Raw genomic sequence first — 16,990 nt, 5'->3', positions numbered from 1 at the left:
AGAGCCCACCAGGCCGCGGAGCTGCCTGGATGCTGTCACCGAGGAGGAATGTTTCAGCAGGAACGAGCTCAGCGGAGCCAGCACTGGCAAACCTGGCACCTCTCCCTGCTGTGCCAACTCCCACACGGCACAGGCCAGGGCAGCAAAGCATCTCCCTCCACCTCACCCTTCTGCTAACGGGAAAAGCTGTAAAATTGTTTCTTTCCAGGACCAACACGTACCCAGGCCAGGCAGAGCATCCAACACGCTACTGTCACCTCCTCCCCCACGAGCCTGGGGACCCCCAGCCCAGCTCACAGAGCTCCCCCTAGCCCAGCTCACAGAGCTCCCCCCAGCCCCGTGCTGCCGAGCCTTTGCGTTTTCTTTGCTACTCTTTCAGCCATGGCAGTTTGCATTCACTCACATCCTCCCCTCAGCTTGTCCACCACAATGTGCAGCCACATCCAAGCTGGAAGTCAGTAGTTTGCATCTAAACGCTGTGTTTAGTCTGGTGCATCGACCAGCATCACCCGACCAAGGCAAGGGCTCCACGGGCCCCCCCTGCGAGCTCTGGGGACAGTGCAGGGGTGAGCGCTGCTGGACGTACCCTCTGTTTGAGCTCGTGGTAAACACAGCTCACAGGACATCCTCTGATTTTTTAAACAAGCGCATCTGAGGAGCCCAGCTGCAGCTTGTCCACGCAGGGACGGACGCGGACGGGAGGACAGAGCTGCCTGCGTTCGTGCGGCACGAGCAGCATCGAGAAAAACACGGGTCTGTGGTTGCGTGAGCTCTGCAGTGATGATTCACTGAGCAGGTCACTGCTGACCAGAACAGACCCACCGAGGGACATCAAGTGTCTGCAGTGCGTTTTCACACAAAGCGGTGCCTGCAGGAGAGGGAAGAGGTTGCAACCAGGCTGCAGCTGCTCTGGGGTTTCCCTCTCTGGGCAGCCCGTACCCCTCCGGCCCTGCACCTGATCAAGATCCATGATGGTAAGTTATCTAAACCCCATGGTGGCACAAATAAGGGCCCCAGGGCTGAGTGGAAAAGCAAGCCTCCATCTGCGTAAGCCCCAGCAGGCCCCTCTGCGGTGTGAATCACGCCAGCGACTGCACGGGAGCGCTGCTTTGGATTTTTAGCAAAGGCATATTTTGAACATTTTAGGAAGATGAGGTAGATCAGAAGCCAGAACAAATCAGTATAAACTTTTCTAAATCTTGTGCCTTACTGCCTGGAACCCAGGTTGGCACCATGAGCGTTAAGCTCATTCCATGATTTCATTCCTCACCAAGCAGCTGTCTGTTTCCTCGTATATCCTGTGGCCAAATTCTGCTGTTTGTATTGGAACATCAGTAAATGTGAACAAACCCAGGTGATTTTACACACCCCTCTCCCAGTGGAGAATTACACCCTCCTGTAAAACCTGTTGTTTCTGGATGCCCTCTCTGCTGTAGGCTGCTTTTTTGAAAACAACACATTTTTGAGAAGCAACGCAACCTACCTGACAAGTGTTTTTTCAACTCCTATTTATAGCACTCCTTGAAGATTAAAATCAGACACAGAGATGTCAGACTGGGTACATGTTCCATCTTGATCTGAAGGGGGCAAACCAGACCAGGCTGCAGCCAAGGGGACGCACAGAACTGACCGACCAGAGAGCCACCACCTGTGGGAAGAGCCAGAGCCACCTGGGCCACGCCGGGATGTTTGTCCTGCACTTGAGAAGTAGCAGATGGAAAATGGGATGAAAAAAGGACAGACAGCAGAGGCAGAGCACGTAACATCTCAGCAGGAGGAAGTCTTGTGTGTTAGGACTTAACCATGTGTTAACTTACAGCCATGTTTTAGTTACACAAATAGTATAAATGCCTTAAAACATTGAAAGGTGATCAATACCAGCCTAATTTTCCAGGACCAGCTGCTCGCTTTCCAAGCTCTCTTGCCCTGTTGAAACTAACAGATTTGAGAAAGTTTGGTTTTATTTATGGTTTTTAGTTGCTGGCAGAATTGCATCCGAAGAAGGTTAAAGTGTGATCCGTGCCCACACAGCTCTGCCGGTATGTGACAAGGTGACCCCAAGTCGCTCTGCACCAGGACTCTGGACTCCCTTGGCCTCTCACAAGCAATGTTTGTATCTCAGACCAACTCGTGCTAAAAAAAGTGGCAGAATTGCTGGTGAGAACGGGGAGACGCCGAGGGACACGAACTCCCGGGCTGGTACTTGCCTGGGCTCAGAGCCCCGTGCTGGCCCTGGCCGCTCCCTCCCGCCGTTGGTGCCCGGGACCCCGCAGAGCCGCCTGCGGGCAGGCAGAGCGCTCGGCCAAGGCCAGGCAAGGTCCAGACACAAACTATTTGAGCGTGCAGCCCAATTCTTTATCTGCAGGTCAGGATCACATCTACATTTAGAGGAATTAACCAGACTTTTAACACTTCAACCAGAACATTTACAGATATGGTGTTGGTATGAGCTGTAGTTTTTATTGAATGGATGGGGACAGACACAAATTAGTAATTAACCTATTCCAAATTAGTTTTATGTTGTCATATTGTTTAACGCACATTAGGAATGCTGGGTTTTTTAGGGCACACAATTACTAGTTGGTCATTTTGGAAGGATTTTGCTTCAAGAATGGACAAAAGCACCAGCAGCAGTGCCCCACACTGCCAGCAGTGCCACCAGCCTCCTCTTCCTCCTCACACCGTGCTGCCTGCACTGAGAACCAGAAGCAGCATTACCCTACATCTTCTCTCTACCTCTCGTGCTTATTATATTCTTCCAGATCAATGATTAATTGCATTCAGACCTTTTTTCTTTTCCTTTTTGCTACTGGCACTGTAAACCATCCATCACACACCTGAGCGCTGGAGATTAATAACCAGGAGTCACCTTGCTGCAGGCCAGCTGACACAGAGCAGCAGGAGAGGTTTTGATCCTATTGCAGTTTTGCTGCCACAGGGGCAAAAAAAAAGCGCCCTTTATAAAAATAAAAATTCAAAGCAACTCAAGCAGTCAGCTCTCCCCGACCCCCTCTCCAAGCCAGGTTTTATTATGATGCTAATATGCACCCTGTCTGCACGACAGACTTCACTGAATCTCATCCTGAATATAAATTACAGCTACTTTGATTTTTTTTTTTCTTAAATGTGCTGATATCCATGCTCAATGATTTAATTTCATTTAAATTTCATGGGTTTTTTCTGCAGTTCTGAGATGAAAAGAAATAATCTCTTACCACATTTTAAAATCTGGATTTCTGCCAGTTTCCTTAAAAGAGCTACAATTTGTGCCAATTCAGTAATTTTTAATTACAAATTATTTATTTTTCTGCTTATACTACTTTTTAAAATGCAGTTCAAATAGATAATTAGAAATTCTTCTTTTTCTACCCTAAGATCCATTCTTATTAAGAACCTAGTGCTTACACAGAGACATTTGCCTTCCTTACTGGCGTTCCAAAGTGCCTTACAGAAAACTTGCAATTAAATTTAATCATTAAACACAGCATTACACTGGGTCATATATTTAGGTAGAGAGCCTTTCCTCAAAATTAAAAAATAACAAGCAAAACAAGCAATGTGTGAGAAAGCAAACATGTTGGAATATCAAATTGTGTAGCAAAGGATTAAATAATAACTAAGCACGGAGCGCATGCGTCCGACGTGCTGTTTGTGCTCGGGATGCTGTTTGGGCGGTTCAACCACACCACGACCTGCCCAGTAAAGCCTCCACCTCGCTGGGCATCAGCAGAGGTTTTTAAACCTACATCTGCTGTAAATTGCCAACGGCTTCAAACGCTGCCCAGGCTCTCTCACAGCCACGCAGCACCAGGCTGGCTGGAGGCAGGGTAAACTTAGTAAACCTGGAAAATTACTTCCCCATACTATGATCTGATTTATGAAGGAAGTAGAGCACAAACAAAATAAATAAACACACCTTAATGAAACAGTAATCACTGACAAATGGCAACGCCATCGGTGCTGCAGGAGGGAAGCGCGATAGGCAGCCGCTGCGTGCAGTAGCAGTAACGTTGGGCTCAGCCAGTGCTGGCGTCTGTGTCCGAGCAGGAGTCACCCTGGGGTTGGGGAAGAGGAGAACTTTAAGATCAGTGTCACTGGGTAACAGAAACAGCTGCAGGGATGCTTTTGAGGAGACCTTTAATTGTTATTTCTTACAAAGGACAGAGGGCAGAACTGCAGCCTCCACAAAGGTCTCACCTCTACCCCGCAAGATTTTTTTTGTTAGCAAACTCCACTGACACATGATGTAAAAACGCTCCCAAAGAGCTGCTGTCACAGAAAAAACAGGACAGTGGTAACGTTTTTGATCCTGCTGACTACTCTGTGCAGAAACTGGATGCTGAGCTTCCGAGAAGGGAATTGGCTGGGGACAAAGGGGCCAGCCAGCGAACACCTGTCCTGGTGACCGGGCCTCTCGGCTCCAGGCTGCTCTCCCACAGCACCATCCCGCCAGCTGTCAGGTCCAGGGGTTATTAATATTCAAAACACAGCTGATGGCCACCCAGCTGAGGCACAGAATGGGAAGGCAGACAGAAATGAACTTTAGCACTGATTTAGTCATCTTAAAGAGATGAAATTCTGAGGTTATTCAAGTCCTAATTCTACATTTTGCCAACAATTTCTCCTTGATGCAATTCAGCACCCATGTTGGAGCTCTTTATAACAGTCTTTCTCTTAAGAGGCAGAGATCATTTTCTGACGAAGTGACTACTACTCTAAGGGTGGGTATTTTAGAACCCAAGAATGTATTAAGAGCTGTAATTGAAAGATCTTCTCATTTAAGTCTCAGGCAAGGTTAAAGGAAAAAGAACTCTCTCCAGATGAAAAGTAATTTTCAGGATGAAGTCGGGGGCTGTTGTTATTTGTGAGAAAGGAACAAAAATTTGATGCCAAGTGTTAGAACAAGAAGGGACCATCAAGAAAGGGACTGCAAACTGGGGAGCAGAAGAAGGGACCCTGCACTGTTAACTGGCAGCAGTTCAGTTCCAGGTTAATAAAGTCTTGAATGCTTAAAAACTTCTTTATTTGCAGTCTCAATTCTTGTCTTAGTGAGCAGTGGCCACACCTCAATCCAACTGGTATTTACATCACACTGTTTCAGGAAACCTGTAAGGAGACCAACCATACACAGCTGATCCGAGAACAAAATGTTTAAAAAAAATCTAAGGGATGTGGAGAACAGAAATGACAATATACAGTTCCCTAAACTTATTGAATTGTGTTAGGACTTCGTGTTTAGAAAAATACATTTGAATTGCATAAAAGCAAGATTCTTTTAAGTGTTTACTTTATTGAATTAATTTAAGAAAATGTTAGGAATTCCTTATGTTAACAAATTTTTAATGAGCAAAAGTCAAAGTGCATGAAGGGGAAGAATACATACCCATACTACGGAAGAAAGAGAACAATCCCTAGCACAAGAACATCCCACAGTACAACTACACCTACTGGCCCTGGGTGCAAGTGCTTCAGTCTATCTCCAGGTCACTGTCTTCACTGTAACATGCAGACGGATTATGTATAGAAGTCAGGAGCACTAGGTCTTTTTCTGGAAGCAAACCACATTCCTGCAGAAAAGCCTCCAGGTCTACAGCAAAAAAATCTTCTCCGAGCTGGTCAGTGATGCGCACAAAATTGCCGATGAGCTCCCCTGCCTTATAGATGAGCAGAGCTGGCAGAGCGTTGTTAGTGAAGCGAGCGCTAGCACCGATGAGCGAGCTCTTTACTCTGCAAAATTTAACTGTGGGATACTCAGCAGCCAGGCAGATCATACAGCCGTTCAGGGATTCGGTGCCAGGGATATCGTCTTCATAAATGTGGATCATGATCAGGGTGCTCTTATGCTCTTTATCAACCGTGTCCAAAAACGCTTCTCCACTGGTAATCTCAAAAACCTGTTTAAATTGCTGCCCGCTGTACAACTGCTGCCTCATCTCCTCCATTCGCTGCTTCCTGTATCGCTGTAAAAATTCCTCATCATCCTCATCATTGTGAATCATGTTATATTCTTGTAACGTCATCTAAAAAACACACACAGAGACACGAGAAAAAGATCTGCATCACTATATGGGCCACTTATATAATGAGAATTTGAATCAAGAGGATTAATGTGGGTCACTCATCTTTAATAACAGCAAAGTGCAACCCATGAAGGCTCAAGCACCCTCTGTATTACACTCCATTTTGTTCTAATTAGAGACCATGTCCAGTGGGAACAGCGATTTCAGCCTTGGGTGTTCTAGTTTCCCCAAGCTGCACTAATAACACAAGTGGCTGCTCCAGGCTCTCACTTTAATTCAGGTTAATGGGGCCTGGGTGCTTTCACCGAGCTCCGGGTGCTGATTTGGATAACGTGCCTGACCTGTCTAGCTCCTTTTTCATTAGCTTTTTCATTTAGTTTTTCAGTTAACATTTTGTGGCAACTAAATGCACTGGACCTTGTCTGTAGAACTAAAGTTAACTGGGTTTTATGTATTTTGTACCTGTTCACTTGCTTTGTTAAACATACTGGCATCACTCAAGGTATAGGACAGTGTGGCCAACTTTCATCATCTGAAAGCAACACTGTCTGCTAATTAGTAACTTCTCCGACTACAACTGCAAGAGCTAGTTACACAGCCCAGCTGATTAAAACCATTACTGCTCCCAACGCCTTCTATCTTTGGAGATCAAAGTTATATTCTCAACATTCACTTACTAAACAAGGAATTAGTAAGGACTCCTGAACTCTTGTTTTAGGCATGGGAGGCAGCATCCATGGATTTACTGTACAACTCTTCAGATTAATCCCCTGAAGTTGACTTATTTCATGAACAGAGAAGGGAAATTTGGGAAAAGGGTTTGGACTTCTTCAGTACAGCAGCTAAATTGCTTATTTTTAACACTGGCAAATGCAATGCTCTTGGAATACCACTAAAATGCAAAATAATTAAACTGGCAAATACAGTCACAATGCACCTCTTAGGCTGCTGCTGTGCTCCTATTACTAGGGAGAAACGATACATATCTACTGGTAAAACAAGGATTCCTATCTGCTTCATGTACACAAATGGTGAAACTGAGAATTTTAAAACATTTAACTGGCGTTTTAATTCCTTCATGCCATGCTACCTTTCCATTGATTTTCTCCTGAAGCTCTTTCTGCTTCTGCTTATCAGTCTCTTCATCTAAGTGAGATCTACACGTCATAGATAACTTCTTAATGAGACGTTCCATTTCTCGGCGCTGCTCCTGCCGCTGTTCAGTTTCCAGTTGTTTAAATCTTCGCCAGTCATTAATGACTCCTTTGGGACCTGAAATTAAATAAGTAGGCATTTGGTATAAAAGCAAAATAAAATTAGACCTATCGTTTAAAATTCAAGTCATAATTTATGTCAACAAAAAAACAGTGGCCCCGTCATGAGCTTTTTGTATACTCTGCAAAATGCTGAAATGAAACAAAAGAAGTGATTTTCCATTTACATGTCCTTGAGCTCGTATCTCTTTTGTCCGTAAGAAGACTAAAGCTTATCTAACTAGGCTACTCTCATAACTGTCCCAAAGATTATTCTGAAGATTAATATCTGTGCTCTTGAAATAGAATCACCAGTCCTCCAGAACTCCCCTATTGTGAGCATGGCTTTTCATAAGAGCAAAAATAATAATGGGAAAGTATAATTAAGTTTGCCAATGCCCTCGTACAGAAGTACATCCTGTGATGCACAATTGTGCAAATTCTCACAGACTGGACCTTGCTGCTGGGGCCCACTGGAGTTACTTTCGCAGGTGCTCCTAGGCATGCCAGTTTAGCACTCTGATTTTTCTGTTATTCCTTCAGGTGAAAGATGTGAACACACGCAGGAAGATTGTTCATTGTTCTTAGGGAAACTGTAAAACACAGAGGGTCAGTCTTTCATAAAAACGTAAGAAATACCCTCTGGATCACATCAACGATCCGCACAGACTCTACTGTGTCTGTGCTGTGGCAGGAGAGACCATGATATTGGGAAAGCCTGGCCACTTTCTCTCTATTCCTCATGTACTCACTCAGCACCCTCCTGTTAGCAGTTAACAACTGTGCAGCTTACAGGAAAGAAATTTATGCATTATCAACCAAATTTTACAGATCAGCTTTGTATGCAATGCCTAACTGCTTTAGATATATTGCCAGTCTCTCAGAGAAGTCAAACATTAAAGCATCAGCTGTTATAAATAAGGTTAGACTATAGCCAGGAAAAGTATGCATAAACCCTAAACCCAGGACTTGCATTTTGAGAAATTAATTTTAGAAAAAACAAATGAATCTTCCAATAAACAACTTATTTGCAAAACAACTAGTTTGCTATGACGATACCTGTGTTGACTGCACTGCCATCACTGCTGAGCTCCACTTCCCCGACGCCTTCAGGAATGGTGCCCTCCCCTTCTTTATCTTCTTTCTCACTGTCTTCATCCTCGCCCTCACTGCTGCTGTAATAATACTGGAGCTTTTCACCAAGCAGTTTATCATCCAAAGTAGTCATTATGTTCTAAAAAATAAATTAATAAAATAGAAAATGTATCTCTTATTCAAACAGGCAGTGAGAGATATCACTTCAAATGCATAATGATAGTCCCTTCCTTCCTCAGAGCAGTTTTTAAGCCTCATAGAACAGTTTACAGCCCACCACCAAACAGTCCACAGTGCAGGCAGTCACGTGAGTTAATTCTTAGTCACAATTTCAAACTCAGTTAAGTTAAAAATCTTTAGAAACAGAACTGTTTGAGGCACGCTAGAGCAGAAGCACTTTATGTGTGTTCTCATTTTCTGACTGTGATTCAGGAGTCTTATCACCCTCACTCAGACAGCTCCAGGAGGTTGATTTCCCAGTTACTGAAACTGAAATTTACAGTATTATTTGCCTTATTTTAACAATGATTGATTTGAGCTGAAAAATGATCAATATAATTAATAAAATCAGAATGTTCTGACCTTTACTCTTTTCCAGTCTTTCACAGAGAAGCTTCTATCAAAACCTGGAAGAAGACATTTCAGATTATATTAATTCAACTTGTTGAAGACAATCTGATAAAAATTTTCAGAAATCCAGCACATTTAGATAAAACAAGGCATGTAAGGAAAAAAGTTTAGACAAAATGTAACCATATGTATTGACCATAAAGAAGGTTACTCTCAAACACAGAAAATGTACTTCCTGTGTATGGAGACAGAACATACAAATGGTTGGTGTAGTCAGTGCTCCAGTTTCAGGAACATCGCTTCCAGGCAAAGAAATAACACATCAAAAGAAAGATCTTCACATCCGTCAACTTTTCACCTGCCCACTGACCACACTGGTCATCTTCACAGAAGTCAACAGCATCCTGTTCGTGTGAACACTGAAATTGGATGCTGTCACACTCATAAAGCGATTACAACTATATTAAAAATCCTCACTTTTTCTGAGTGAAACATTTTTTCAATCCAAAATACCTTCTGCTAAACAGAAGTTAACAACAGCAGAGTCTGCCCGCTAAAGCGACTTGACGGCATCAGCATTTACAGACTTTGTAAGCCTCTCCCATCACAACAGCAAGATCAGATGTTTCAAAGCAATGGCAAACTGAAGAACCACGGAGCACCTTAACTTTGGGGCTCTCTCACCACTGAGTCCTTCCACCAGAGTCCTCTGGAAGTGCTGCTGACTGGATCTCACCCTGACAGAGATGCAAAATTATTCTTCTTTCCTGGGTGAGGGGCAAGAGGTGTAGAAGGACGTGCCACTAAGGTCAGGTACATGGCTGTGGACCTGTCATGCACTGATCTACATCTAAACGTCTGGAATTTTTTTTTTTTTTTTTTTAAAAAGGCAATTTCAATCAAAACAGTTTATTTGGGCTCACGCTTAATCCTGCAGGACTCGACAAGTCAACCCTATTAATGGGCATTTGACAAGGACACCCCGAGCAACGTATGGATCAAGCAGGGCTTTTCATTCTTCTGCCAACCGCTGGCAGGTCCTGCAAGAGTTAACGCCAGAAGCGGCAGATTATGGAGGAGCGGCCAGATGGCCCAGGATTACCGAGGTGACCTCTCGGAGCGAGGCGGCCGAGGCGCCCCGAGCTCAGCGCCGCAGCCGGGCACGGCCCCGGGCCGCCGCAGCGCGCACAACCGCGGCTCCTCAGCCGGGGCCCGGACAGTGCGAAGGCAAAGAGCGAACCCGGGCAGCCCCGGCAGGAAGGGCCGGTGCTCCGCTCCCAGCCGCCCCCTCCCCCCTTCCCGCCCCTTCCCGCCGCCTCAGGCCGGGCCCGCCGCCCTCCAGCCCACCCCGGCAGCCGCCGCTCCGCCCCGGGCGAGGCCGGCTCGCTGTAGGGGGACGCGAGCGGCCGGTTCCAGGGGTGCCCCGACAGCGGCCCGGCCTCACCGGCCCTCACCGGCCCGCAGTGTCCCGCCGCCGCGGCGCCTCACCCGCCGGCCGCCGCCTTCCGGGGCCGCCTGACGCCGGCGCGGGGCACGACGGGAAGGAGGCGGCCCGGCGGGAGAGGGGAGGAGGAGACAGACACCGCTCCCCCGCCCCGCCGGGTGTGGTGACACGGGGACAGTCCCACAGAGAGCCCCCCAGACAGACGGACAGACCCACAGACAGACAGACAGTCCCACAGAGAGCCCCCCAGACAGACGGACAGACCCACAGACAGACAGACAGTCCCACAGAGAGCCCCCCAGACAGACGGACAGACCCACAGACAGACGGACAGTCCCACAGAGAGCCCCCCAGACAGACAGACAGTCCCACAGAGAGCCCCCCAGACAGACAGACAGTCCCACAGAGAGCCCCCCAGACAGACGGACAGACCCCCAGACAGACAGACAGTCCCACAGAGAGCCCCCCAGACAGACGGACCGACCCCCAGACAAACAGACAGTCCCACAGAGAGCCCCCCAGACAGACGGACAGTCCCACAGAGAGCCCCCCAGACAGACGGACAGACCCACAGACAGACAGACAGTCCCACAGAGAGCCCCCCAGACAGACGGACCGACCCACAGAGAGCCCCCCAGACAGACAGTCCCACAGAGAGCCCCCCAAACAGACGGACAGTCCCCCAGAGAGCCCCCCCAGACAGACGGACAGTCCCACAGACAGACTGTCCCCCAGAGAGCCCCATAGACAGTCCCACAGACAGGCCCACAGAGAGCTAGACAGACTGCCAAACCCCCAGACACCCCCCCAGACAGCCAGACAGACCAACCACCAACCCCCCAGCCAGCCAGCCCGATCGCCAACCCCCCAGCCAGCCGGCCCCAGCCCCACACCTCCCGCTCCCGGCTGAAGGCAGAGAGGCAATTAAGGTGGACAAATAATTTTTATTCGTGCATGCAAATACATGTCAATACTGCAAACTTCTTCCATCAAGTCTCTCAAACACTGAAAACCAGGATGCTCTAACTCCGTGACCAGCCAAAGCTACAACCTCTTCACTTCAGTGCTACGGCAAACACACACGGCACCGCCCCGCCGCCGGGGCCCCCCTACTTCTAACACGAAGGGAAACATTACCATTGGGAACTCAAAACCGAAATAAACGGAATAGAATTTACTCCCCCATATATCCCCATTTCATTTTACAGATTTTTTTTTTAAATTATAGTTTTAAATAGAAGCTGAGAATGCGCCATAAAAATGAGCATTAAATCCATCGTAGCGATGGTGCCTGCTTTATACATGATGGGTGTACACCATCTTTTATTTCATTTACATTTCAATCGAACAATAGATTTGCAAAGAAAATGTCTAATACAGACGTAAAAATATTCACACTAGAGCTTCACAATCGGTTGTACAATTGACAAACAGGCCTCTTTTCCCAAACTTTCCAGCTAAGCAAATTTATAAAATGTAATCAATGCAACAAGAAAAAAAAAATTTTCTTTAAAACTTCCAGGGAAAAGAATACGCAGTAAACAGTATAAATGCGGACAGCAGATGCTGCAAGCTAACCACAATACTTCTGAGTGGCTGTACAGTGGGTATGTGCAGTACAAATAAAAGCCACGTGTGTTGTATCACAACTACCGTATAATGTACTTGTTTGCCCAGCTAAGAAAATGCATGCATTTCCATGCCTTGGATTAACTGAGATCTACTCTGGATAAATTGATGGGCTATGTGCAAATGACCTTGGCTTTTGGCAGTAATAAATGCAGCCAGGCCCTGTTTTATTTCAGCTTTTACAGCAAAATCTTGAGTGATTAAAAGCTTCCACAAGCATCCTTCTTAAATAACGGGGTGAAGTATTATGTTCGGGTATTGGTCATTTTGATTATTCAGATTTGTTTCATCTCACCACTGACAGTTTTGGATTTATTTTTTTTTCCTTCTCGTGCTCCCTTGCCAGCAAAGAGATGCACGGTGATGACTACTGCCAAAGTCAGCTGTTGATTTATACTGGAAAATTGGGTCATTTAAAAAAGCACATTTATTGTGTTCTGCTTGCAGAAGAGGTCCCTCAATGAGAGGGAATTTCCTAACAAAGGGATTAAACCACAACATAAAGAATGGACTTTTACATACTATAGATAACCCGATCATTTTTCATTTTGTTACACTCTCAAATTCAACATCTTCCTTTAATAACAGTCTAATAATAATGAAAAGTCTGTTCACAAATATGATCAAGGAGCTGCTGGCATACAGTGTTTATGTACAGCAACAGGTACAACTTGACAACTTGTGCTTTAAAAAAAGCCAACAAAAACAATGTTTGGAACTATTCTGAGTTTAGATCAAGTTATTTTAAGCATTCTTTCCTCAGCTGTTTCTGACCACTGTGCATTATTTTGTACCTCATCCAGCCTAGTACACTATTATACAAGAACAGCATTCAGCTCTTGAGTACAGGATAAATTAAAACTTCAATTGTGTTAAAGCACTAAAACCTTCCAAATTAGACTTCTACAAAGAGCAATTAAGAGCTTATTTAACGTAATCAGCTGCGTACAACTTTTTTTTTTTTTCCTAAATCAAATGTCAAACTTTAGTGTCCCTGTACTAGACTACCAAGAACCAACGCCAGTTTGCTTTGCAAAGAGTCTAACCTTTCCTTTGAAGGGTCTAGTATACATTCTACAATGCAAAATCTGCATAAACACTAAGATTCATTTCTTGTCACCTGTTTACAGGAACAAAATATCAGTAGCAGGGCAATCACTCTGCTATAAGTATATGTTAAGAATGTACAGATAATTACTTTCTCACACAAGCATTCTCCCAGCACAAGCATTAGTCTCTATTAAGACCTATGTGGGAAATGAGGCAAACCAAGGAATGAATCCAGGTAGTGAGGCAACACAATTAACTTAGATACTAATAATTCCTGTCTCTCTTGCATGTGAAATCCCTGCTGTACCCCCTAAGTGGGGAAAAGAAAACAACAAACCAAAACAACCCAAAATGCTTGTCCAAGCAAAGCAAAAGAGCCAATCTCTTTCCCCAATCTGCTATGGGCCTTTTTTTCTGACAGCACAGGTAAGTTAGGCCAAAACCTAAATGGGAATCACTGCTATTAACACACAAAGATAAGTCACTACATCTTGGTGTCAGAAAATAAGCCCTTCCATAGCCCAAAGGCACCTGATTTACATCTAGACAACTGAATACATACTTGTTTGTACAGGGATGAGGGCTGAAACTTCACCAAAGAAGAAAGCCAGAACTAGGTTCCCACCTGTAGCTTCTCCTTGTCAGGGCACTGGAGGGCATAGTTCCATGGCAAAAACCACACAGTCCATGTTAAAACCGTAAGACAAAGCTGGCAATGCTGTTAAACCCCCCAAGTAATTCTTTTGCCTGTCATTCTATATATTAAAATTTCAACTAAAAAAATCCTAGCCTCAATTAAGAACCAACTTTCCATATGAAGTGTATGGTCATCCTAGAGAACTGCTATATCATGGGACCTCCTGCTGCAGACAAGAGTACATAGATACATTTGTTCTTAAATACGCCAATACGGTTGGCAGGAGTTATGTCAGGCTTATGTAATTTCACTGGACAAACAGGCAAATGTGTGTAAGCAGCTTATCCCAATCCCCCTCCAGCAGAGCACAACCAAGTTTTTAAAATTGCAATTTTAAAATTAAAAAGTTAAGGTAAATACACAATCAATTTATGTAGTATATATTCACCCTCAGATCATGCTGAAGATGTTCTGTGGAGTTCTGGTGCACAGAGGGCTCTTTCCCTGAGGGCAAATAAGGACTTCTCAAACCTTTATATTTTCTCTATTTTTGTAACAAAATAGCAATTTAAAATTTAAAAATCTTTTAAAAAAATTACATCACCTTCAACATGGAAGATCTCACTGTTTAAATATCCATGAAAGAGACATACTTGTTTGCATATCTGTTTTGGAATTACATTGTACAGCAAATAATAGTATCTCAGAAGCATTTCAAAAGTAATATAAATTCGTATTTACAGAATGGTCTTGGTATAAAATATACAACAATCATATTTATGACTAACATTCTAAGTTAAAGTTAACATCAATAGGAAATAAGTTAAGGTGACAAAGGTGGTCTGGTTCTTGTATCCATTCACTTCAAGTTGCAAGTGAAAACGAAGCATCAGTCTAATCCTAGCTATGAGGTGGCACTGGCTATAGGAAGGTACAGCAACAGCCAAAGGAAACTAAGAAAAGACTACTTGACTGTTTTTCTACATACATTCCTTTACATTTGAGTATTAAATAGATGTGTAAGATCTTCCATACTGACACCAGAATATCAAAACTAACCCTTGGATTTTCAGGTATATTTACAACATAATTATTTAATGGACAGGTTCATTAGGAGAGATATCAAACACCGATATTTACTTAGTCTAATCAGTAACCCTCAGGGAAATGCCAACCCCCACCCCCCAGAAGCGTGCACAAAACAGTTATCAAAATCTTACCCGACCACATAGCTGTGATTTTGTAAAATAACAACTCAGACGACCAGTAACATGATCCTCTTTAAGCATTTTGCTAGCAGGAAAAGCCCTTACATGCAGTACACCTGGTGAAAGATCAGCTTGGCTTAAAATATTCCAGTACAATTTTCAGAGTAAACAACTTCACAGAAGTTAATAAAAACATAAAAAAATGTAAAACTTGTCACAAAGAAAAGTAAGAGGACAAACAAGAAGATAGTAATCATCAGGAGGGAGAATCCTGCATTCTTCTTTTTTTTTTTTTTTTTAAAAAAAAAAAAAGTGGATTTTTACGCTTCTCAAAAAAAAAAAATGCCCAGGGCTCTAGTTCGTGTGTATTTATGAAAACCAATTTTCAGTTGACGTCTAACATGATTCTCAGTCACATCTTAACAGGGCATAAATTCACACACTTTTCAGTACTCTGAAGGTCAGATAATGCTATATTATTGTATTTTCAAAGTCTTTGAAAATAAGTTGCCACTGAACAAGCGAAAATTAAACCTGAATACAAAATTATGATTAACAACATTTAACAAAGGTAATACAACGCCTTAAATTCCCAATATTTAGTTTAAATTAAGAACAAAACAGTACAAAAACCAGCAATACCATCTTGTTAGTCAGTGCAAACACTACATACAGGGTTTTCAAAGGAAAGCCAAGAGCACCTGATACTTTTTGCCAAGTCATCTGGATTCTAGAATCTCCAAGTTGAGAACTATTAATAAAAAAAAAAAGAAAACAAAACCAAAATTGCTGTTACATTAGTGCATAACCTCTCAAAATGGTTGAAAATTGTTTCACGTATAACTTGGGGAAATCAATACCTAGTACATTAGCTGGAGGACTTAGGCACTTGGTTTACTTCTGATAACTTTACTTGGACAAATAGCCTGTGTATGTGTATCTACAGTACTAAAGCAGAAATTGGGGGGGGGGGGGAATGGAAACAAAAAGCTGCAGCAAAGCACTGCACCACAGACCTGCAAATAACGTAGCAGTGCAAAGCTAATGGTGTGTTAACCCTGTAAAAGTCTCAAGTCCAAATCTCCACCTCTCAGTCTTCAAACAGGAAACAATACTCCATGCAAAGTTCCACAACTAAAGAAAAAGCAGCTGCAACAAGACACAAGTTCTTCTCTCATGAAACAAAATAGAGACAAATAAGTTAGTCTTCCTTTCACTAGATGTATCATCGTAGGATCCTGCTAGTTTAAATAACTGAGTTGTTAGTTTTCTACAGAAGCCATTTTAAACAAGAATGGCTCAGATACCGCACCGGATTGCTACAAACTCATAAAAAGCTGCTTTAAGCTTAAGTAAAACAATGTCCAAATTCCATTCATTTGTGGAAAGTGAACGCCTTACCCTAGTAAAGTAAGTTTTTTTTTTTCTTCAGAATGCTAATGCGAGAGGGGCTTGAAGTATCAAAGAGTCCACAGGAAATGCATGACCCCAATATTATTTTTTTTAAAAAAAATATACATTATATAATATATATTATATATATAAAAAGCTAGTGTAAATGCTTCCATGGTGTGGTCACAAGCTGGAAAGATGAATGCCTTTCAGCTGTTAACCATCCTGCCATTTGCAACAGGCTTTAAAAAGTCATTTTTATCCTCAGACATAATGTGAGCGGTTTTCAAAATGAGGCTGCCAACACTGACTGATGTGCTGATGGGCAGGCAGCTTGCATTGCTAACAGATGTTGTGATCGGCTGACTGAAGCAAGAAGTTACGGGCAGGATTGTTTTCTGCTCCTCCCTGAGGAGAAAAATAAGTTACACAAATATTAAACAAGTACATGCACATGTATCCGGAACTGAATTGTGTGCATTAAATAAATACTGACATAAACTCATTTTTAGCAACAGGCTAAACATCTTCCTATGGAACGGTACGCTCAAGATGTTCAATGTAGTCTGCCTCATTTTCAAAGGCTGCATTACACATTAAAGACTACAGAACATAGAAACCTAAAATAGTGTATTTTAAAAACTACCTCTCTATGGAGATTTGTGCAAAGAGTATGACATTTAACCTTTTGA

General features: G+C 43.5%; 2 protein-coding genes across 10 annotated transcripts in view; both read right to left on the bottom strand.

Annotated features, from left to right (window-relative positions):
- Positions 1 to 2,447: 2,447 nt before the first annotated feature.
- Positions 2,448 to 10,480, bottom strand: PDCL (phosducin like). Of its 7 annotated transcripts, none has more exons than XM_074923786.1 (5): positions 10,427 to 10,480; positions 8,951 to 8,994; positions 8,333 to 8,507; positions 7,111 to 7,292; positions 2,448 to 6,020 (listed from the first exon to the last, which is right to left on the bottom strand). In XM_074923786.1, exons 3-5 carry the CDS (start codon positions 8,499 to 8,501, stop codon positions 5,469 to 5,471), a joined length of 903 nt encoding a protein of 300 aa, XP_074779887.1. In that variant the 5' UTR covers positions 8,502 to 8,507; positions 8,951 to 8,994; positions 10,427 to 10,480; the 3' UTR covers positions 2,448 to 5,468. The 7 variants fall into 7 exon arrangements, with proteins under 7 accessions (XP_074779887.1, XP_074779885.1, XP_074779890.1 ...); XM_074923784.1 differs by having other exon boundaries at positions 10,393 to 10,459; XM_074923789.1 differs by having other exon boundaries at positions 10,383 to 10,443.
- An 826-nt stretch (positions 10,481 to 11,306) lies between these two features.
- The window catches only part of RC3H2 (ring finger and CCCH-type domains 2), a 30,882-nt gene continuing 25,198 nt past the window's right edge, over positions 11,307 to 16,990 (bottom strand). For 2 of the 3 annotated variants that reach the window (XM_074923434.1, XM_074923435.1), the window contains one exon: positions 11,307 to 16,706. In XM_074923434.1, coding sequence (XP_074779535.1) covers positions 16,508 to 16,706 — 199 coding nt within the window. In that variant the 3' untranslated portion in view covers positions 11,307 to 16,507. The remainder of the gene's footprint in view (positions 16,707 to 16,990) is intronic. The other variant, XM_074923436.1, reaches the window with a different exon arrangement.

This window comes from Athene noctua, chromosome 20 (assembly GCF_965140245.1).
Source record: "Athene noctua chromosome 20, bAthNoc1.hap1.1, whole genome shotgun sequence".
Classification (NCBI taxonomy): domain Eukaryota; kingdom Metazoa; phylum Chordata; class Aves; order Strigiformes; family Strigidae; genus Athene; species Athene noctua.
Note: the sequence above shows the minus strand (reverse complement) of the source record. Positions and strands in the feature narration are given on the sequence as shown.

Excerpts from the sequence above, each read along its gene's own strand:
- PDCL (XM_074923786.1), bottom strand. The coding sequence starts at position 8,501 with ATGACTACTTTGGATGATAAACTGCTTGGTGAAAAGCTCCAGTATTAT. Across the intron at positions 7,293-8,332 it reads TGGCAGTGCAGTCAACACAG|GTCCCAAAGGAGTCATTAAT; the intron begins GTATCGTCATAG and ends ATTTAATTTCAG. Across the intron at positions 6,021-7,110 it reads AGGAGAAAATCAATGGAAAG|ATGACGTTACAAGAATATAA; the intron begins GTAGCATGGCAT and ends TGTGTTTTTTAG.